General features: G+C 42.1%; 1 protein-coding gene across 1 annotated transcript in view; it reads left to right on the forward strand.

Annotated features, from left to right (window-relative positions):
* SLC22A3 (solute carrier family 22 member 3) overlaps positions 1-22517 on the forward strand; it is a 120563-nt gene extending 98046 nt beyond the window's left edge. The window contains exons 6-11 of the mRNA XM_066605430.1: positions 1738-1835; positions 5085-5299; positions 7438-7546; positions 9812-9924; positions 11018-11117; positions 22237-22517. Coding sequence (XP_066461527.1) covers positions 1738-1835; positions 5085-5299; positions 7438-7546; positions 9812-9924; positions 11018-11117; positions 22237-22318 — 717 coding nt within the window. The 3' untranslated portion in view covers positions 22319-22517. The remainder of the gene's footprint in view (positions 1-1737; positions 1836-5084; positions 5300-7437; positions 7547-9811; positions 9925-11017; positions 11118-22236) is intronic.
* Positions 22518-24498: the final 1981 nt, after the last annotated feature.

Consider the following 24498-nt stretch of genomic DNA (forward strand, 5'->3'; position numbering starts at 1 on the left):
TAAATTAAAATATTGCATGTGTCCCATGCATTCAGAACAGAACGCAAGCAAACAAGGAGTTTGCATTTTAACAGATGTACTATATATTAGTAATTTGCAGCACAATATGTATACTTTATACCCCATTCTACAGCTACAGATTAATAGTATAGAGGTGGATCACACCCCTATTTTGGGGTCGAAGTGAGAGTGGATCAGGACTCCCTTTGGTTTATAACTTCAATTAAACCTCCAGCTGCCAATAGGGGGAGCTCACTGCGTACAAATTTATACAGCAATCAATGAGTATAAGTCTATTGCAATGAGTTCCACCTAGTGTCGGATAAAGGTAAACAAAACTGTATCAATTAAAGATATTGTACCAGTTATTTAATTTGTAGGTAAAAAGGTCCCCCATGGTAAAAAAAATTGATAAACTAGCTAATACTCGTCTTTACCACCATGTCTCCGTCGATAGCCACAGGTCTCCTCTCTGACGTATTGTTTACAGGTTGCAGAAGCATGTGAATGGGATGTTAAAGGCTGCTGCCTGCAATGACCGAGTGGAAACCCGGAGGTGGCATCGGGGTACTTGTGGGAGAGGTGAATATTAGCTGTTTTATTATTTTTTACCATGGGGTACCTATTTACCCACAAATTAAATAGCTCAGACAACCAACTTGTGGTTCGTAACTCTCTTATTTATCACCTTGTGGTTCGTAAATCGTAACTCTCTTATTTATCCATCAATGTAGATGTCTGAGGGATTGTTTTTTGCAGGACAAGTTGTATTTTTCAAGGGTATTATATAATGTACCGTAGAATGTACTCAAAAAGTTCAACAAATTTCTGAGTGGAGTGAAAAGGAAAAAAAAATGACATTCCAATATCTTTGGGGGGGGGGGGGGTCTTGTTTTTACGGTGTACACACTGCGACAAGAATAACGTGATCACTTTTAATCTATGGGTCAATATGATTATGAGAATTTCAAATTTATATAGGGTATAGGAAAGGGGTTTTTTTTAAACTTTTAATACCTTTTATTTTTTTCTAATAATTACTAAAACTGTTCAAACTTTTTATATATTTTTTTTAGTCCCCATAGGGTACTTGAACTTGCAACTGATTATTCATAGAGTATAATGTACTGTATTTCCATATTATTGCATTGTATCCTTTTCTGACAGGCAGACTATCAAGCTATGCAACAGGCATGGCCTGATAAGCAATCAGCCATGGCAGCCCTGGGAGCCCTCAAAAGGCCCCAGGTTGCCATGGCAACCAACCTGTATCGTGGTGGGGCCATTCGGGACCCCAGAATACTGATCAGGGCTTTTAAAGGGTTAGCAGCCATGTTTAGTGTTCACGCTAATCAAGGCTGTTGTGGATGGGTGTCAGCTATTAAAGAACTTCATGTGTTGTCCTAACCAGTAGGGAAGCAGGAAGTCGAGGAGCAGCGCGGCTCTCCCATTGGTTCCAATGGATGTAAAGCTGGCACCCACACTTCCTGTACTGACGACTGTCAGTGCAGTGGGCTGGACAATCAGCTGACGGAAGGGGGCCCCCGAGCAGCAGACCCCCGTTTATCAAATACTGTCGACCTTTCCAGAGGATAGATGATCAGTGGAACAGAGGTCAGCCATCCCTTTAATGAGCTATAAATTGGAATCCCTTGTGAGTTCTGATGTCAGTTTAAACCTTGCCACTAAATTTACAAATTTTTTCCATGCATATTATCTATTCCTATTTCCCTTCAGATAACAGTTCCTGATGAGGATGTTACAAATCCCACATGCATGGATTTGGTCAGAACACCACAAATGAGGAAGTGTACTATAATTCTGATGTATGCCTGGTAAGATAGTTTCTTGAATATTCTCATAAATTTGCTTATTTTTATTTTATTGATTGGAGGACAATGTACAGCAGGACTGAGCAGTGTAGATGTAATATCAGTAACTGTAACACAGTAATTAACTCACTATTAGCAGCAGCATGTCTGTATACTTAGTACACCAGTGCATTATTGGCAATCTGTCATATGCCATAGATGTTTTACCATGTAAAATTACAACTCACAGTGTGACCTTAATAATGGTAAGGACATACTGAGAGGTGTAGTATAGCAAACTGGAATGCTGCAGACCTTTCATATGAACACAATGTCGAAATGACTCAATCTTAGACAGAATATACAATCTGTTGATTCACAGGTGACATCTTCTGGACTTCTTCCTTTATGGTCCCCCTTGTGGCCCCCAAAACAAATAAGGTCTCCCTTGTGGCCACCACAGTAATTATCTCTTTTGGCCCCCATAGTAATTAAAGGTACCTATTTTATGGCTTCCAGAGTAATTAAGGTTCTCCTTTTATGGCCCCCACAGTAAATAAAGTCCACTTTTTGTGTCTCCAAAGCAATAAAATTTAAAAAATGACTATAATTACCTCTTGGCTCCTCCACTCAGCTGCTCTTATAACTGTCCCACAAGTCTCTGTTCTCCTCCCGGCAGGTGGTCCCATAATCTGACCATGTGACCACTATGGTCAATCTACAGCGGTCATTTGGTCAAATCATGTGACTGCAGTTCCAGGAAGTGGCAGGAGGACCATTGGGACAGTGAATGAAGCAGCCGGTATAAGCAAACATTGTTAGTATGCTAACTTTTATATTTTCTTGACAACTGACACTGGAATAGGTAGGAAACTGGGTGGCTAAGGAAGAGGATCAGGTGACTGGGAGGGGGAGCGGGCATAAACCCAAGGGTCTCCTAGGAAACCTGGGTGACTTGACAGGTTTGTGCAGATGACACTAATACCTGTTCTGCAGATACTGTAGTTGGAGCCTCATGCTGGCAGCCTGAGTAGTGCAGAAGAACCCTTAAGCAAAAGAAAGGACTGGCAGCTTGTCTGCAAACTCTTTTCTCCTCCTGCTATCTATCTATCTATCCATCATCCAACAGCTCAGAGCTGCCACCTGTATCAAATTATAGGCAGCAAAAGAAAAGCACAGAGAAGAAATTGCAGTGCAGGAGGGAGAGAATAGGAAGAGCGCTGAGGGTAAAAAGTCCTTAATCCTTGGTGGTAGATCATGCTCCTGCTTCAGCTTCTGGATCATGGCTGTTACAGACTTGTGCACCTAGCTCTGATTGTTGGAGAACTATTTCCGAATAAAAGAGGGGAGAGAGAAGTAGTTTGTTCTTGTCTGCCTTACATTCTCTCTAACAGTGTCTTTTGTCACCACAGACCTACCACTTGCCTTCTTGCCAGTCTCACAGGAGGTAGGGGTCCATGACTGGCGAAATAGAGGTTAAAAAAAAAATTGTCGTTGCGTTTTCCAGTACCACCGGTGGTTCAAAAATGGCCAACTGGTGAACCAGCAATGAGGCTAATTGATACTTATAAGGAAAGATAGTTAGCCTGTCTGGTTCAATTCCACAGAAGAGTTACTGTAGCACAAGTTGCTGAAACACTTAATGCTGCCTATGATAGAAAGGTGTCAGAACCTATTGCATTGCAAATTATTGTGTATGCTGCTGTGCAGCGTCCCGTAGGTTGACCCCAGAAACAAGGCACACGTTGAGGAGCAAGGATGGTAGAGTGGTCACTTGTCATGGTGGTACTCACCAGGCTCCCTCCTGGGCCTCTTCCGCACACCCCTAGAATAGGGATGCCCAATAAACTGGAGAATAGGGATAGTGGATGTCACTGGTGACGCCACCATTCCGTGGGAGGCCTCTGCGCAGTCACGAAGTGGGCAAGGCTAAACCTATAAACACAACTCCTAGCCTTCAGTTACCTATATACAGGAAAAACCCATTCCCAGTGTACTGAAACTAATGGTGAACGTCACTTTCTGAGTCTAGGTTTTTGATTTTGACACCATATAAGAAATATGACTTGCAAGTACATTTAAAGTTTTCTACTAGGCTGAACAGAATTCAGGAACACTAGTATAGCTATGGAGCACATACATAACTTTTCTCTCCACAGACAAAAGGAATGAGACAAGTGGAATGACCATCACTTTCTCAGTAAAGAACTGAAAGACACCGCTACTAAACTACAGAATAGAGAAGGGTGACTGGCAAGTAAAACAAGAGACGAGTGAAATGACCATCACTCTCCCTGAAAATGACATTGTATGACATTATGGAAGGGGCAGGAATAGATGTACTGGGCCACTACAGTTGCATATTCACAAAATGGTCAGAGTGCTTATGCTGACCCCTCCCACAATAGTTTGGTTCCACACTGCTCTTCAATTCCTAGCGCAGCATGCAGACACTAAAGGAACATGAGCGATGGGGTATTGTGAGAAGTAAGTATGGTAGACCAGACTGAGCAGATTTTTTTTTTAGCCCTGGATGAGCACTTTATCATTGTTGCAGACCAATTACACCCCTTCACGTCAATGGTATTCCCTAATGGTAGTGGCTTCGTATAATGCACCTTGCTACAATGCATAAATTCTTCAGGAATAGTTTGAGGAATATGACAGAGTTCAAGGTGTTGACTTGGCCTCTAAATTCTCCAGATCCCAATTAAATCGAGCAGCTGTGAGATGTTTTGGAAAAACAAGTCCAATCCATGAAAGGCCCAACTCACAACTGACAGGTGTTCAAGGATCTGCAGCTAATGTTTTAGTGACAGATACTACTGGGCACCATTAGAGGCTTTGTAGAGTGCATGCCTCGATGGATCAGAGCTGTTTTGGTGGCACAACTACACAATATTAGATGGTTTAATGTTGTAGGTGAACTGTGTGTGTATATGTAGGTATACAGAAAAAATAATTTCAGTGTATTTTGTGTTTTCCGATTAATAAAAACATTGATGGCAGTGGAGGGATGCATTATTATATATAAAAAACAGTACTTGACTGGTCTACAGGGCATCACTGGGCCAGAAGGCCTGGCAGCGTTACAGGTCGCACAAGAGTGCTAAAACAGTGCTTCTGTGCCACTGTGAGTATATTGCTAAAACATAGTTTTGGGCATGGGTGGCCAAAAACTGTATAGAAAAAATAAGTTGGATAAATCCTTTAACTAAACAATGCTCAGTCTCCAAGGCTTGAAACGTTAATGTAAGTTTTGATTTCTTGCAGGTTTACAAGTGCAGTCATCTACCAAGGTCTTGTTATGCGGCTAGGAATTGTGTCTGGAAGTCTGTATACAGACTTTTTTATTTCTGCAGTTGTGGAATTACCAGCAGCCATATTTATTCTACTATCCATTGATCGCGTTGGGAGAAAACTTCCATTTGCTTTAAGCAATGCTGGAGCAGGCATTGCATGCTTAATAACTGCTGCAATATCCACAGGTAATAAATTAATAAAAAGGATTATTTGATGGGATGTAATGTGGTATTTTTTTTATCACAGTATTAAAAGTATATCCTGTATGCTTAGTCTTAAAATATACCCTCTTCTGATTTCTGTCAGATACAGTATTGTCATTTAATAGATAAAATACAGCAATACCTACTTGACTTGAACATTTAGCAAATATAGATGTACATGTGGGGATATTGATGTATGCAGTGATTAAGTTTTCCATTAAAAAGTATCTGCACTCTGAGGCCTTAGTCACACGGGCGTTTTTTGCCGGATTTGCAGATCGCATGACGGATGCGCATCCGCAAATCGCGTGACCGGGGCCGAAAAATCGCCTGAAAAAACTGCTCCTAGCCGCGTTTCAATAGAAACGGGCCGGAGCTGTCCAGCGCATTGAATTCAATGGAGCCAGCAATACAGCCGGCTGCATTGAATTCAATGGAGCCGGCAATACAGCCGGCTCCATTGAAAGCAATGCGCTGCGGGCGATCTCACGATGAATTGTCGGGAAGGGCTTAAATATATAAGCCCTTCCCTGCAATTCATCCAGAAATGTGTAGAAATAAAAAAAAAATATATACTCACCTTGTCCCGGCAGACGGACTTCAGCGCGGCCGGCCGGCAGTTCTCCTGAACTGCTCTCTGTAGTATTCAGCAGCCGGGGATTTAAAATCCCCGCCTGCTGAATGAACTGCCTCTGATTGGTCACAGCCTGACCAATCAGAGGCAGCTCTCAATCACACCCATTCATGAATTCATGAATGGGTGTGAATGAGAGCTGCCCCTGATTGGTCCCTGCGCTGAGCCAATCAGAGGCAGCACTCACTCACCCATTCATGAATTCATGAAAGGGTGTGAGTGAGAGCTGCCTCTGATTGGTCAGGCTGTAACCAATCTGAGGCAGTTCATTCAGCAGGCGGGGATTTTAAATCCCCGGCTGTTGAATACTACAGAGAGCAGTTCAGGAGAACTGCCGGCCGGCCGCGCTGCACTCTGTCTGCCGGGACAAGGTGAGTATATATATTTTTATTTTTTTTACACATTTCTGGATGAATTGCAGGGAAGGGCTTATATATCTAAGCCCTTCCCAACAATTCATCCCGCGCTTGCCGGCAGCCCATTGCTTTCAATGGAGCCCGCTGTATTGCCGCTCCATTGAATTCAATGGGCAAACATCATTCTTCTCTGCCACAGCTGTTACAGCTGTGGCAGAGGAGAATGATTTGTCTACTATATGTTCTCAAAGGGGTCGGCGCTGCTGCCGCCGGCCCCATTGAGCGCATATAGAGAAGAGAACAGGAATCGCAGATCGCAGATAGGTGCAATCTGCGATTTCTGTTCTATAATTTATCGGACGAGCGCATAAAAAGCGCTCGTGTCCAATACCATTGCAAAGCAATGGTTTTATAAAATCGCCGGACGCATGCGCATGCGCAAATCGCGTGAAAAAACGCCCCGTCTGACTAAGCCCTGAATGTGCAGGAGAGAAGCAAAAATGCAATCTGCTCATTTTGCTCCAGCTTTGCTTGCTTTATCCGTATCATCTGGAAGGTGTCCACTGGCAGAAAGGCATTTTTAAAAAGTTTAATGAGCTCACACAAAGCACTGCCTTACAGACAGAAGGTTCAAGGGGTTGTCTGAGTAATGTAAAGGGCATCTCAACGGGTCCCACGTGGTACAAAATAACAAAGAAATTCATACTCGCCTCTTTCCACTCCCTGCTCCTCCCTCGCCAGCAAGTCTGGGTCTTCCTGCTGATATCATCTTTAAAGGCTACAGTCATTCTGAGCCATCTCCAAACAAGCTGCTGCAGCCAATGACAGTGCTCAGCGTTAGATGCTGAGCAGTGTCATTGGCTGCAGCAGCAGGTTCATTGAAGTCACAGACTGACTGCAGCCTGCATACAAACAGCACAGCAAAGACTGGAACTGCCAATGGGAGACAAGGAGGGACAGGTGAATATCAGCTGCATTGTTATCCACCTATCTACTGTACGTTACATTTCAAACAGACACATGTTCTCTGTCAAGCTTTTGCTATTTAATAGAACATTACTTGGATTTATATAACATTATATTGCTTAAATTTTCAAGATTGTAAAATGTCACATTTTTATTATTGGCAGATCTTTTGTGGCTAAAAATAACGCTAGCCACACTAGGACGACTAGGAATCACCATGGCATTTGAAATTGTATATTTTATAAATACGGAACTATATCCAACGTCATTAAGGTAATACAAGTATACAGCATGCCTGTCTCAAGATTTACATCAATATTGCGAATACCATGGAAATTGTAATATTAAATATCATTTGAGGGCTTATTCACATGGATGAGCCCATGTTCTGTCCGCAAAATCAGATGCTGAAAACACTGTACAGCACATAGACGTCATTCCTGTGCTGTGCAAATCTCATAGATGTCATAGCATTGAATGTGCTGTCTGTGTGAAAAACGAATGTGTGAGTAACCTAATGAGCTATGAGTGTATGAGCTATGAATCATGCCCATAACAATAAGCCCTTAAGGTAGAGTACCAGAGGCTTAATGAGAACCTGTCATAAGGAACTGATTTCCATTTAACTTTAAAAAATTGCTCCTCCCCAATGACCCTTTTAGTAAATAGGACTCAATTAAACAAATATTTAAAAAAAATCTATACTGTTGTGTAAATCCAATGGCTCTTCCTTTAATACAGCAGCTTTAGGGCTTATTCAGCCGTCCGTATATTGGCCGGGTTTTCACACCCAGCCGATATATGGTGTCCCTGTCTGCAGGGGGGGAAGGGAGTCCGGGCCGGGAGCAGTGCACTAAGCTCCCACCCCTCGCCACTATTTGCAATGGGAGGGGTGAGAGGGGCGGGGCTACATTCTACCCCTGCCCCTCCCATTGCAAATAGTGGCGAGGGGCGGAGAGGGAGTGGGAGCTCAGTGCACTGCTCCCGGCCCATCCTGCATCCTCCCCCTGCAGAGAGGGACAGCATATATCGGCCGGGCGTGAAAACCTGGCCTATATACGGACGTCTGAATAAGCCCTTAGCCTTTTTTTATTTCTAAAATAGTCATCAACTTGCTAGTGATATAGGTTTTCTTTAAATGGTCACTTTTGTTTCAATAAACAATACACATCTTATTGGAGAGAATTGCCTCTATCTTAACTTATCAGGCTGCTTAGCTCCCCCCCTCTCTCCAAAACTGCTAAAACCCATCTTAATGCGTGTTTACACACAACGATTATAGCTCAAAATTCACTCAAAAGTCATGATTTGAGTGATAATCGTTGTATGTAAACGGGCCTTAAGATGAAGCGCTCATCGGGTACTTACCGTGCATTTTTTGTCCATTGCCAAGTTCAGCTCAGCTTAAAATCCATTGGGACTGATAAGACGGACCGCATGCTAAGTTCTCAGTGGGCAGCGCTGATAATATTCTTTCAGCAGCTGTGCCACTGTAAAACAATAGGGATGTACTTTGAGAACAGATCACCTGATGTTCTCCAAATACATACAAATCAAGCTAGTTAGCTACTAATGGGCTGATTAGCCCATTAGTAGCTAATGCAAAATGATTGCTCAAAACTGTCAGTTTCTGATGAATTTTGAGTGATCATCTGTGTGTGTAAATGGGGCTTTAGTCTCCTAGATGGAATGTCAGCTCACTGAAAGATCACATTATTTACTAGCAATAGAAGTCTTTGGACATGAGAGAGGGAAGAGGAGGAAGGAGTGGTAAATACACATACACATATGCTGCTCATAAAAGTCTATTGAGAGGAGAAGGGAAGAAGATGAGCAGCCAATTTAGAGAGAAGCAGACAGAGACACACACACACAGACCTCTGAATCTAATAGTAAGTTCTCTTTGTCACCCTAAGTACTTAAATCGCATCAGTACTTCTCGACAATGGGAGATATAGCAGCATGCTGCTGCTTCTACGTGAGAGAGTTAGGGAGCAGAATCTGCTGTTGTCTCCGTGTGCAGTTCAGACATCATAGCAGCTAGGCTACATTCAGCTCAGGGAAGAATGAGAATTAAAGATGGACTATACAGAAGGGAAAACTGGTGAAAAATGCAGGCTCAAGCCATATAATGGTCAGGTATAGTGTTGTTCCTCATGTACACACACAGCACCTTATTTTGAGAAGTCATCTGAAAGTGACGGTACGCTGAGCTATCAACATCTGCTTTTTGCTAAGCGGAATAAATCACCTTGAACATGGCTGAGAATGGCAAATGAAGCAGCATGAGGGCAGGTCTATCAAGTGTTTCAACTAGATATGATAAAGGTTTCCTCTAAAGAATATAGTAACAAAAACATGTTGCAGAAATGTTATAAATCTAAAAAGTCCCAAATCTTATGTTCCAGAGCATACATTTTGTACAGTGTCTGACCTTTTTTTTATTATGTAGCCATGCCTATTAATAGGGTAAACGTTTGTACATTAATTTAGCCAATTTTATAGAGTAACTGATTTAATCCCTTTTAAATGCTGCAGGAACTTTGGTGTATCCTTATGTTCAGGCATGTGTGACCTAGGAGGGATTATTGCCCCATTTTTACTTTTCCGATTAGCTGAACTGTGGGTGGAGCTTCCTCTCATCATATTTGGTAAGATTTGAAGGAGGTACCAATACTGGCATTGTCATACAGTAGTTCTGTCGGTATATTAAAACATCATTATTTCCATTTTATACTCCGTTGATTAATACTCTTTAAATATCTGCTATGCTCAGAAGACTCTTCTTGCCACAATAGTGGTCTGAGGCAAAATTGTAATGCCTAGGGGGGTTGTCCCATTTCTAGCGGTTTTGCTGCAGGAAGCAGACAGCTCCACACATTGGGCAATTGTTCAGGCTGCTACTGCAAGCTGAGTCCCATTCAATTCAATAGGACGTAACCTGCAGTATCAGACTGGGTCACTGCACAGTGTATGGAGCTGTCTGCTTCCTACAGTAAAACAATTAGAAGTGGTACAATTATTTTAACATAGCCGGAAGATTGCCATTTGCTTCCAATTTCTAGTCCCAGTTTTGGTTAAAAAAAAATCAATGATATGGCAGCTTCTAGCTTAATATATGGGCAGTGATTGTGGATCAATAACTTTAACCACCACTTAACAAGTGTTGTGGTTTTGACCCTAGGACTGTTCTATTACTGGTGCACCTAGTCTACAATAGTATCTGCTGCTGCCAACAGCACCCCCATATGTTGTCACTCCACTGTCACATATACACACATTCCTCATACTCCGTAATGTATCATGTTAAATAATTTAATCTTTAATAATAGACTCAGTGTGCAGATGTCCCAAAGCAGAATTTGGTACAAAGATTCTTCTGTTGTACATAACAGAACAAGCCTGCAGAACAAGTTTATTTTACAGAGGCTTTATTTTGCTGCCTGTGTAGCTTATATTCCAATATTGTGGAGTCACACAAAAGGAAACAGAGAAGTTCACGCAGCTGTTCCCTATAGTTTGACCAATGACCATGTTTAATAACTTACATATTACACATATTATTTACTGTACAATTTCTTAAGAAACATTGAGCAAATGTATTTGATGAAACTGCAATTTACTTTAAATGACAGTAGAAGCAATTAATTAGAAGAACCTATCCTGGTAGATTATCTGAACATGCATATGTCATAAAATTAATGTAGCAATGGTTACATAACGGTTGTTTTTTTTTGTCCTTAGGAATACTGGGTCTTATTTGTGGTGGTTTAGTATTGTTATTGCCTGAGACAATGGGCATTTCCTTACCGGAAACAATTGAAGATGTTGAGAATCTTGGAAGGTAAAGATCATGTACTCTTCTTTCCATAATAAACACAGTGTTAAAGGAGTTCTCCGAGACTCAGTGTCCTGTTGCACAGGCCGATTAGGACATTGAGTGACTATGCCTTGTACTGTAGCTAATCCCGCTGACTTGAATGAGGCACCGTGAAATATCATGCACAGCTGCTCACATAGACAGGATGCTGTGCCTATGCAAACAATGAAAGGTGATATCTGATTTTTTTTTTAGAAGTGCACAAAAAATTTCAGTAATATTTACTATGGGTCTAGTTAAATGGAGATGGAAGGTAACTGAAAAGTTGAGTTCCACGAATTTAGGGCCCTAGCTATAGCATGCATTGTAGAATTATAGGGTTGTATTTTTTACTAGGACTATGATCTTAACCACTCAAAAGTTATGGTTATATTATCTTAACACATCTGTTAGCGCCTAATTTACCACACATCAGGGGACTTTTTGATAAATCTGTTGCTGAACAGAACATACGTATGTTAAAAATTTGCATGGAAAAAAATCACATATGATAAATCCCTGCCTGAATCTGTATGGATAATTACATTTCTAGTGAACTTCTTCACACTGAGGCCTTAGTCACACGGGCGTTTTTTGCCACGATTTGCGGATCGCATGACGGATGCGCATTTGCAAATCGCGTGACCGGGGCCGAAAAATCGCCCGAAAAAACTGCTCCTAGCCGCGTTTCAATAGAAACGGGCCAGAGCTGTCCAGCGCAATGAATTCAATGGAGCCGGCAATACAGCCGGCTCCATTGAAAGCAATGCGCTGCGGGCGATCTCACGATGAATTGTTGGGAAGGGCTTAAATATATAAGCCCTTCCCTGCAATTCATCCAGAAATGTGTAAAAAAAAAAATATATATATATACTCGCCTTGTCCCGGCAGACGGAGTTCAGCTGCGGACGGCGGCAGCTGAATACTACAGGAAGCAGTTCAGGAGAACTGCCGCCGGCCGCGGCTGAACTCCGTCTGCCGGGACAAGGGGAGTTTATATATATATTTTTTTTTTTACACATTTCTGGATGAATTGCAGGTAAGGGCTTATATATTTAAGCCCTTCCCGACAATTCATCCCACGCTCGCCGGCAGCCCATTGCTTTCAATGGAGCCCGCTGTATTGCCAGCTCCATTGAATTCAATGGGCAAACATCATTCTTCTCTGCCACAGCTGTGGCAGAGGAGAATGATTTGTCTACTATATGTTCTCAATGGGGTCGGCGCTGCTGCCGCCGGCCCCATTGAGCGCATATAGAGAAGAGAACAGGAATCGCAGATAGGTGCGATCTGCGATTTCTGTTCTATAATTTATCGGACGAGCGCATAAAAAGCGCTCATGTGTCCGATACCATTGCAAAGCAATGGTTTTATAAAATCGCCGGATGCATGCGCAAATCGCGCGAAAAATGCCTGTCTGACTAAGCCCTAATAATGATAGTTTAAAGATTTATATAACACTAGCTGACCCGTCAAGCGTTGCTGCGAAGACAGACAGACATACATTCATTCGTTTTTATATATCTAGATAACAACCAATCACAGCGCAGCTTTCATGTTACCTCAGTGGTATAATATATAACAACCAATCACAGCGCAGCTTTCATGTTACCTTAGCAGTATAAAATATAACAACCAATCACAGCGCAGCTTTCATGTTACCTCAGCAGTAAGAGAAATAACAACCAATCACAGCGCAACTTTTATTCTGCCTCCGCAATATAAAAAATAGCAACCAATCACAGCGCAGCTTTCATGTTACCTCTGCGGTATTATATATAGCAACCAATCACAGCGCAGCTTTCATGTTACCTCAGTGGTATAATATATAACAACGAATCGCAGCACAGCTTTCATGCAACCTCAGTAGTATAAGAAGTAGCCACCAATCACAGCGCAGCTTTCATGTTACCTCAGTAGTATAAGAAATAGCAACCAATCACAGCACAGCTTTCATTTTACCTCAGCATTCTCAATATCCAGCAATTGTCTTGCGAAACGTTCGGCGGATGCATCATTTTCTGGTTGAACACTCATCCCGTTGCTCGTAATGCCTTTTGCTTTCGTGCTTGAGATGGAAATCAAACGATCTTTGTCTGGGGGGCCATAACTGTCGACGACGCTCACACGCGCGGCACCTATCGTAGGATAGTTGTACTATGCCTATAATCTTCCCAGGAGTGTACTCAACAACTTCCCAAAGTCTCATGGCAATTGGATGAATGGTGTAGTAATGCATAAAGGACAGACAGACAGACATACATTCATTTATATATATCAGGAAGTGAGAGAATTAGATTCGGTACGTAAAATTTGGACGCTAATTGTTTTGCGCTTAGAATTGAATAATCGACTTGGGACCCATTAACTTTTCCTATTTATGACATATTCAATGCACGTGCCAAATTTCAAGTTTCTATGTGAGAAAATGACATTCCGTACGTAAAATTTGGACGCTAATTCTTTGGCGCATAGAATTGAATAATCGAGTTGGGACCCATTTGCTTTTTCTATTTATGACATAATCAATGCTCATGCCAAATTTCAAGTTTCTATGACATTGGGAAGCGAGAAAATTAGATTCCGTACGTAAAATTTGGACGCTAATTCTTTGGCGCTTACAATTGAATAATCGAGTTGGGACCCATTAGCTTTTCCTATTTATGACATAATCAATGCTCGTGCCAAATTTCAAGTTTCTATGACATTGGGAAGCAAGAAAATTAGTGGCAGTGATGGAAATCGAACGATCTACGTGGGGGGTCGTAACTGTCGACGATGCTCACACGCGCGCCATTTATCGTAGGATAGTTTTACTATGCCTATAATCTTCCCAGGAGTGTACTCAACAACTTCCCAAAGTTTCATGGCGATTGGATGAATGGTGTAGTAGCGCATAAAGGACAAACACACAGACAGACAGACATACATTCAATTTTATATATATAGATGTGGGAGTAAAAAATTTCATGAATAGAGAGTAGTTCAAGGATTATTCTGATTGCCAGACTTGCAGTTGGGAAGGAATTTTTCTCCCTTTAGGGCTCATGTCCACGGGCAAAATATGATTTAAGATCCGCAGCGGATCTCCCGCATGCGGATCCGCATCCCATAGGGATGCATTGACCACCCGCGGGTAGATAAATACCCGCGGATCGTCAATAAAAGGGATTTTAAAAAAAATGGAGCATGGAAAAATCTGGACCATGCTCCATTTTCGTGCAGGTCTCCCGCGGGGACGGCTCCCGCGGGCTTCTATTGAAGCCTATGGAAGCCGTCCGGATCCGCGGGAGACCTAAAATAGGAATTTAAAGTATTTACCATCCGTAGCGGACCGGGAAGGTCTCCTCTTCCTCACGGCCGCATCTTCCTTGCTTCGGCTCGGCGGATGTGCCCGGCGCATGCGCGCGGCACGTCGACGACGTGCCGGCGACGTGCCGCCGGCGTGAGGAATTCATCCGCCGTCCGAAAAAGAAGATCCGGCCGTGAGGAACAGCTGACCTTCCCCGCCCGCGCCGGATAGGTAAATGCTTTTAAATTCTTATTTTCGGCGCTCATGTCCGCGGGGCAGGAGGGACCCGCTGCAGATTCTACATGGAGAATCTGCAGCGGATCTGATTTTCCCCGTGGACATGAGGCCTTAATGAGTAAAATTGACTTCTACCTCATTAGGGTTTTTTGTCTTCCTCTGCATCAACATTGGGGGGTGAGAGGGGTAATCGGCTGAACTAGATGGGCATATGTCTTTTGTTCTGCCTAAACTACTGTTAAACTACTGTTAGTTTTTTCTTGGCTTGTGTATGCATTTGCAATCAAAATTATTTAAACCCTAATGCAAATTTTGCCTATTTGCCAAATTTACAAACTTTCAGCAGTTTGTGAAAAAAACTGTCAAAAACAATTTAAAATTCCTCAACACAGTTAATATGACAAGTGGTTTTCCAAATTCAAAACAGAATTTTAACCCCTTAGTGACGAAGCCTGTTTGTGCCTTAGTGACGGAGCCACATTTTGGAAATTTGACATGCGTCGTTCAACGTAGCATAACTCCGTAAAGGCTTTACATATCCAAGTGATTCTGACATTGTTTTTTCGCCACATGTTGTACTTCATTTAGGTGGTAAAAAGAGACCGATATAATTTGTGTATATTTATTAAAAGTACCAATATTGAAAAATTTTGAAAAAATTGTCATTTTTTCACATTTTCAACCGTAATATCTCAAATATGTTCAGACATACTGTACAAATGTTTGATAAGATATATATTTCCATCTGTTTACTTTATTATGAATGCACACTTGAAAAACTTTTGTGTTTTTTTTAACCATTTAGAGGACGTACAAATTTAACATTACTTTTCAGCATTTTGAGGAGCACTTTGTTTTCCTGCACCAAGCCAAGTTTGCAAAGGCTCATGAGTGTCAGAATAATAGATACTCCCACAAATGACCGCATTTTAAAAACTACACCCCTTAATGTATTCACTGAGGGGTGTCATGAGTATTTTGACCCCACCAGTTTTTTTCAGGAATTAATTCAATTTAGAGGAGAAAAAATAAAATTTCATATTTTTGCAAATATGTCATTTTAAAGACATATTTTTTTCCTATACTGCCCATGAAAATGAGAATTTACACCCCAAAATGGGTATCCCTGTTTCTCCCGTGTTCAGAAACATACCCATTGTGGCCCTAATCTTATGTCTGGATGCACAACGGGACCCAAAATGAAAGGAGTAGTTGGTGGTTTTCAGAACATACATTTTCCTTGAAGGCGTTTTAGGCCCCATAGCACTTTTGGAGAGCTCTTGAGCGGCCAAAACCATTTAGGACCCCCACAAAATGACGCCATTTTGAAAACTAGACCCATTAACGAATTTATCTAGGGGTGTACTGCCCATTTTGACCCCACAGTTTTTGAATGAATTCAAGCAAAGCAAAAGGAAAAAAATGTGATTTTCGTTTTTTTGGCAATTCTGTCATTTTAAATACTGCTTTTTTTGTACAGCACACACATGAATGAAGACTTGCACCCCAAAATAGATACCCCTGTTTGTCCTGTGTTCAGAGACATACCCATTGTGGCCCTAATCTTATGTCTGGATGCACAACGGGGCCCAAAACGAAAGGAGTAGTCAGTGGTTTTCAGAACAGAAATTTAGCATGAAGGTGATTTAGGCCCCATTGCCCACTTGTAGAGCCCTTGAGCAGCCAAAACGACAGAGAACCCCCACAAATGACCCCATTTTGAAAACTAGACCCCCCTAACAAATTTATCTAGGGGTGTACTGTGTATTTTTACACTACAATTTTTGAATAAATCTAAGCAAAGCAGTAGGAAAAAAATTAAAATTGTCATTTTTTTGGCAGTTGTATCAATTTAAAAACTGTTTTTTTGTACAGCACACATAGGAATGAAGACTTTCACCCCAAAATGGATACCCCTGTTTGTCCTGTGTTCAGAACCATACCCCTTGTGGCCCTAATCTACTTAAAGGACACATGGCTAGGCCTATAATGGAAGGAGCACCAGTTGGATTTCAGGGTACAACGGAATAAATTCCAGGCCCCATTGCCCACTTGTACGGAATAATTGACACCTTAAAAAAGTTCCCCCCCCCTCCCCCCCCACACACACACTCCGAGCCCTTTTCGGTGTTGCCCAAATCTTAGATAAAAGTAATAATGTGAACTGTGTAGTATTTCCAAAGACAGGGGTAATTACGGAGGCTGGTAGGGATGGGTACATGGGGCAATAAAACTGGGTATCCCCCCTCCTCTCATGCTTTTTGGGGGGTATTTCGTGACCTCAGTAGCGGGTATGGGGTGTAAAAAGTGGCGTTCCGTGAGTCTCCGTAGGCTTGCTGAGGTGCGGCGGTCTCACACAGAAGGCGCTCAACAAGCTGCTCCTGGAACTGCATGAAGGCGAACGTTCCTGGGGCTTCTTGTAAATTACAGATTACAGGTAGCGGTCTGAATAACGCCGGGCTCACGCAGCCGTAGGCGGAATCCGCTTGCGGAGGCCCGCAGCGGATCCCATCTGTGAGCCCGGCTGTGACCCTGCGTACGGCCCCGTAATGTACTGCGCATAACTGCATACTCACACAGGCGGTCATGCGCAGTACATTTCTTTTTTTGTTTGTATTTCCCACACCATCGCTTAGCGATGACACAGGTACCCGCAGCCCGTATACAAGGTAGTTGCGTATGGGCTGCGGGTATATCCATGACCATGGAGCACAATGGGCTCTATGCTGCGGATAGCCGCGGTAAAATAGAACATGCTGCGTTCTCTGCAAGTGGATTACGCAATTCTGACCCACTAATGTGAGCAGAATTGTGTAATCCAATGCGATTGATTTGCATATTACCGCGGATCAGACGCATGCGGAATCCATAATTCCTATCCGGTCATGTGAGACTGGCCAAAGGTAGATCGCTACCTTTTTTATCACGTGACCAGGGACCGCTCAACGAGGCCACCCGTCACTGCTCCAGGCTCTCGGCGACCATTGGTCGCTGGGAGTAAGGAGATTTTAAGTTTCCTGGGCTCCCCGACTCCTGCGCATGTGTCCGGTGTTTTGCCGGCAGTCGCATGTGCAGAATCCGGGAAAGTTCACGGAGGAGGATTGCGTCGCAGTTCAAATACGGAGGCCTCCGGTAAAAAGTTTCATCTCATCTTATCGATCGCATAAGGAGATGAAACTTCACCTTTTTTTTACTTTTACGTGATCGCCATTATCCATTGGATAACGGCGAACACGTGATCAGGAACTGCTCACCGTGGTCCCCTGTGAAATCTCCAGGCTCTTGGCTAAGTTTTGTAGCCAGGAGCAGGTAGGTTTTAAACTACCACAGCTTTTGCGCATGCGCCTGCCATTTTAGCGACAGGCGCGTGCGCAGAAGCTGGGGTAAGGTCCGCGGATAAATCCGCGGGCCTTAGGTACGCCATTTCATCCTCCCTCACAGATATGATCCGTTTGGGGGGATGAAACGCAAGCTTTTAAAACTTTTTTTAACTTTTTTTTTTTACTTTTTACACTTTTTTTTTTACTTTTTACACTTTTTTTTAACTTTACATGATCACTGTCATCCATTGGATGACAGTGATCATGTCCCCATTGACATCCCTCTGTTCCTGGCTACACATGGCAGCCTGGAGCAGAGGGATTTTAAATTTCCCGGGGCTCGAGCCCCTCTGTGCACGCGCCCGATGATTGACATCGGGCGCGCATGCGCAGACGGGGACTTCGGGTCCCGGGACATCAGGGAGGACAGAGGTGAGTATTTTCACCTCCCCTCATGGATCCAATCCATGAGGGGAGGTGAAACTTTACTTTTTTTAAAAACTGTTTAAACTTTTTCGCAATCGCCGCTATCCAATGGATAGCAGCAATCGCGGGCTCGGGGACCGCTCACAGCTACCTTCAGGAGCCGGGAGCCAGGAGCCAGGAGATTTTAAATTTGCTGGGGGCTCCCGGGCTTCTGCGCATGCACGTGACGTCATCATCTGGCGCACATGCGCAGAAGGCCGGCGGCGGGTCCGGGAGGACCAGATCTCCGGGGGACACCGCGGACAAGCCGGGTGAGTATTTTCAGCTGCCCTGATGGATCCGATCCATCAGGGCAGCTAAATATCTGACTTTTTAACCACTTTTATTTACTTTATTGCGATCGGAATCCGCCCCGTGTGAACCCAGCCTTATTGTGCAAACAGAAACCTCAGCACCTGCTGCCACCAAATCCTGCGGCAGGTCCTTTGCAGTTACTTGGGGGGGGGGGTTGATCATGTGCCTCCTCAGAAATCTGGTGGAAGCTTTTTCTTCCATGTGCAGGAAGTGTAGCCTGTGTTGTTGCAGCTTTAAACTTGCAAAGTATGCCTCCATATAACTCTAGGAACATCCAGTGTCTTTGCTATCTTTTTGTATGGTTTTCCTTGTTTGTAAAAGGCAATGATCTCTTCTCTTAACTTTTTGGACCAGTCTCTTGACTTATTCTTAGTCATATTTCTAACATACTATCAAACACCAGTCAGCAAAGCCCTAGCCAGTCCAGATAGTTGATGTGTTTTATCTCAAGCACACCTAATGCAACTCATAAAACCTTTGATTAGTTGCATCAGGTGTGCTTGTGACAACACCTTTTTTGTAACTGTACCCTTTTATGAGAGATGGTATTTAGGGAGTTGAATAATTCTGAGACTACATCAGTTTTAAAATGTGGCATTTTGTGTTGAATCTGTTGAAACCACTTGTATTAAAATATTTAAATTGTTATTGTTTGATTGGCTTTTTGCCAACACCTGACAATTTGTCAAATTGGCAAATAAACCTAATTTGCAATGCAGGTAGATTTATTTTGATTGCAACTTTGTATTTCAAAATATTCACAGGGGCAGAAACAAAGTCTATGACTTAAAGTTTTAGAGCCCTTCACAGTATAGACTAACTAAATTAAAATGTAGGAGTTTATTGGTATTTATTTAAAACACATTAGCGCTGACACACAACACATAGTATGTAAGGGCCCTAAATAAGTATACTAGCCACAGCTAGCAATGTGATATAGATGTGGGTACCCTTAACAACCATACAAACACATATAAATAGATCAACTCCAGAGGGCAAGGGAATGTATTACAGTGAACAATACTGTCAACTGTATTGCCACTCTGAGGAAAAAGGTTTAAAAAGATGCTCAAGATACACGCCCGGTAGGTATCTTGGTTAGTAGACAACAACCGGTGGTGTCAAGTCTAGAGGTACAGATACCTTCGCATGTGGCGCATAGAATGACATGTGTTAGGTGCTCTAGTTAATAGTCTCCAATAAGTGCTAAAAGTAGTGAGCACTAAGGTAAAAGAATGGAAGACACTGGGAGGAATCAATATTTATTGGGTATTGTAGAATGTATTTCTAACAAGTGCGTATCCCAGCGGTTCAGTAGAATCACTCCGAGTACTTATTTTTTACTTAGAAGATTAATCAATTAAATGTATGTCTTAAAGGGGTTGTCCCGCGGCAGCAAGTGGGTCTATACACTTCTGTATGGCCATATTAATGCACTTTGTAATGTACATTGTGCATTAATTATGAGCCATACAGAAGTTATCAAAAGTTTTATACTTACCTGCTCCGTTGCTGGCGTCCTCGTCTCCATGGTGCCGACTAATTTTCGGCCTCCGATGGCCAAATTAGCCGCGCTTGCGCAGTCCGGGTCTTCTGCTGTCTTCAATGGGGCCGCTCGTGCAGAATGCCGGCTCCGTGTAGCTCTGCCCCGTCACGTGCTGATTCCAGCCAATCAGGAGGCTGGAATCGGCAATGGACCGCACAGAAGAGCTGCGGTCCACGGAGGGAGCAGACCCCGGCGGCCATCTTCAGCAGGTGAGTATGAAGACGCCGGACCGCCGGGATTCAGGTAAGCACTCTCCGGTTTGTTTTTTTAACCCCTGCATCGGGGTTGTCTCGCGCCGAACGGGGGGGGGGGGGGTTTAAAAAAAAAAAACCCGTTTCGGCGCGGGACAACCCCTTTAATGATACATAAAAGAAAAGCTTCAAAAAGTTTCTCAGAGAGTATGTTTGATGTGTTTCCCTGTCTTTGAGGACAGTTCGTCAAGAACCAATAAGTCACAGTGTTCAGTGTGAGGGAAATCCCTAAGAGGAGAACCTATTAGATATCCGGATTGCAAAACTGAACCACCTAGAAATCAAGTATTGATTATTGGATGGCAGTAAATACTCTTTTTAGTCTTGTGTCACATCTTGAACCATTAGATATCTTGGTCCCAGTATAATGGGGGATCTGTTGACATTTATGCAGGGAAGTTCTTAGATAAATAGTCTGTCTTGTAGGGTCAAGAATAAAATAATTGCATAGTTCCCAAGTAGCCAAAAAATTGTATATCTATGGCTAGTACTCTATCCCCAATCTAACACAAAATCTATAGAGATTATCGTAGAATCACTGTGTCCCTAAAGGCAGAGTACTAGTTCTATAGATGCCAAAGCTGAAAATGTTGGTAAACACTGAAAGAAGTTAATGTTTGACCCTTTAAGAGGCCTTTTAATATGTCTAAGGATATCAGCCACACAAATGTCTTCTTCATAAGGAAAACAAACTCTTCCAAAGACAAATCCCACTTATCAAAGCATATTAGTATATTAGTTGGCTAGGTGAGATTCCTTAGGTGTGAGTCTTAAGGAGGTTCTGTTACTTCTTGTTGTGACCACCAACTTGGTTTATAGTGTCAAGCGAAGCTCTCTGGGGGAAAAAAAGCTGTTAGCCAGTACCCTGCTCACTACTGAACCGCTATGCTGCTATCTGTGTATGGGTTTAATTTCCTTACACTGAAGTCATGTTGCATGGCCTCGTAAAATGTTGAATATTAACTTATAGAATAGCTACATAAAAAAGGTGGTAGTACAGAAAGGAGTATTTTTTTTCCTGGGAGAGAGCTACCCTTTTTTCCCAGGGAGCATTGCCTGGTCTATAAGACTCCCTTCCAACTTCGTTGTCAGTATTTTTTCGATACTAGTACAACTATAATCAAGCCTAAAGGCCCTTTTAGATGAAACGACAAGTGTTCAAATGAGTGAAAGTAAAATCATTTAGTCTAAACGCACATTAATGATGAACGATAATCGTTCACTCTTTGTTCGTCATTCACTTTATGCAGGCATAAAAATCGTTGTCACTTTCAATCCTTCTCATTCGCTTATACATTGAATGTGAATGACTGAATGATTTCTTGTTTGAACGAGCCAACAATGTATCTGCCTGTCTAAACAAGCTGCATACAAGTGAATGAGCTAACTCTGATATCAGTCGCTTTTCCTTTGTGAGTTTAAATTTTAATACAACTAAATAGAACAAAGTTGTAAAGTTTTATTAGGTTAATGTAAAACAAAAAAATAAGCATGATTTGAGAAAAATTAAATAAAAGTCATAAAGAATAAAAAAAGGTAAAATACTGGTACATATAATGGCACAGCCTCATACAGCTACTGAACAACTTGAAAGCATTCCTATTTTTGATAACCTGTAGTTTCTAGAAAGATATTCATTTTGTAGTAATAATAAACTAATGTAAACCTTTTATTTCAGACCAATGAGAAATGACGGGAAAGAGAAGATGGACGCACCTATTCTTGACAGTCATCTAAAAAGTGATGGTGTGAGATTTTGACCTTTCAGCTGGCACATCTTAAAATATTATAAAGTCAAGTGAAATAAATATCCTTACAGTTCTGTAAATATATCCTCAAACATGTATTGCTTACTAGGTCTAGAGTGGGCCAACTAGTGTGAACAACTTTAATCAGTTATTTTATACGATGAAATATGTATGAACTTTTTTTCTAAATAAAATTTGTATTTTCACACAATGCACAGCTATTTTAAGTTATAATCTTTTTTAAGATGTTGATATGTGAAACAAAGTTGCATACATTCTTTGTTAGGGCTCGTTCACACCAGCGTTTTTTCAACCGATCCAGATTTACTAAAAACGCAAATCAGTGGAAAACATCCATGAGCTACCTGGTTTTCAGCATATAAAACAAATCCGTTTTCTTGTGCTGCTGCTAGATATGAGGAGGTTTGGGAGGAAGGTGGGATGGTGGTGGTTATTCAATGAATGTGGCTCTTTGGTTAGCACTGTTGCCTTGCAATGCTGGGGTCTTAGGTTCCAATTTCAGCAACAACTTTGGAAAAACCCAAACAGATGTCACCCTTGGCCAGATTTGAACCTACAACACCAGCACTCTAACGCAACAGTGTTAATAACTGAGGCACATTCATTGAAAAACCACCATCTTCTTCGAGTTCCATTCAATGCAGTGGGAAAAAAAAGATCCGTCTGTATTCCATTTCCAAAACTGGAAACAAAAGCACAAGAGTCTGTACTTTTGATCCAGTGTAAGAAACGGAATGGAGATGAATATACAGAAACGGACTGAAACATTTGCTTTCTGTTTTGCTGTTTCCACAACACAACAGCAAAACAAAAATGAAAATGCTAGTGTGAACGTATCCTTATGTCACTTCTACATGTCAGTATTTTGTATCAGTATTTGTTAGCCAACACACAGAAACGTACGGATTTCTTATTATTAGAGATGAGCGAGCACGCTCGGTAAAGGCAGATACTCGAGCGAGCATCGCTCTTGAGTATTTGCATACTCATCCGAGCAAATGCGGGGGGACGGCGGAGGGTAGCAGGTGGGGAGAGAGAGAGATCTCTCTCTCCCACCCGCTCCCCCCCCCCCCCCCCGCCATCCCCCCTCATTTGCTGGGACGAGTATGCAGATACTCGAGAAGAGTGATGCTCGCTCGAGTATCTGCCTTTACCGAGCGTGCTCGCTCATCTCTACTTTTTATGCTTTTCTCTGTAGATTCCACTTCTTGTTCTAGAAAATACAAAATACTGACCAAAGTATTGTCCTGTGACAGTCACCTTACACTGTTTAAAGGGAATTTCAGTGAGATTTATGTACACTCTATTCACTGTTTTGCATATTTGCAGCACCTATGCAGTGTCCAACTATGTACTGTACCTTATTCTCCATTGACAGAACTTGGAGATGCTGTACATTTTGTCAAATAAAAGGTGGCACCTGCCATTTTCTGCATCCAAGCTTCCTTTATTAATAATTTGTGTTGGATGTCTAGGCAGTGATACCTGTAGATTTGGAAATTATACAGCAAATTGTGTTGAACTGGTAAAAAAACAAGCAGAACACACATAGCGGCCTCATACATTAACAACCCATGATAGAAATCATACTTTTTAACAATTCACAATAGATGTTAAATTTATCCTGTAAAATAAATATTCCCATTCCTTTTCTGTTTGCAGGTATGCACTGATCATTTTAATACATATTTTGTTATTTGCCTTATGTATCAACATATTTGGTGAGTTTGTTCCATGAGTGTTTCTATGACTACATTGCATCTAAGGTTGTCACCCAACTGGTAAATCACTGGCACATACTGACTTTACAGCGTAGCTGACTTTTCACAATGATGTGTATATGGCATTTATCTGCACTATTTCCTTTTCTTGGCTGTATATTAAATTTCCAGTTCTCTCTAAGCTGGTGGGAGGAGACTGCTGTTACGCGGTCTTCTATAAAGTACGTATGGAGAAAACAACAGATTCTGCTCTACTAATAACTGTGTCAGTGAAGAAAAGAGGGAAACGTGAGGATAAAGTCCAGTATATGTTGCAACTCTGCTTACGTCAGACACAATGGATGTAGATCCACTGAACCACAGACTGGTTGGGCTGTAGGCCAAATTCTGAGGCAATACCGGAGGTATCCCAGTCTTCACCATTTAACCCACCAGCCAAAATGTGGGCTT

Source organism: Eleutherodactylus coqui, chromosome 1 (assembly GCF_035609145.1).
Source record: "Eleutherodactylus coqui strain aEleCoq1 chromosome 1, aEleCoq1.hap1, whole genome shotgun sequence".
In the NCBI taxonomy this organism is placed as follows: Eukaryota; Metazoa; Chordata; class Amphibia; order Anura; family Eleutherodactylidae; genus Eleutherodactylus; species Eleutherodactylus coqui.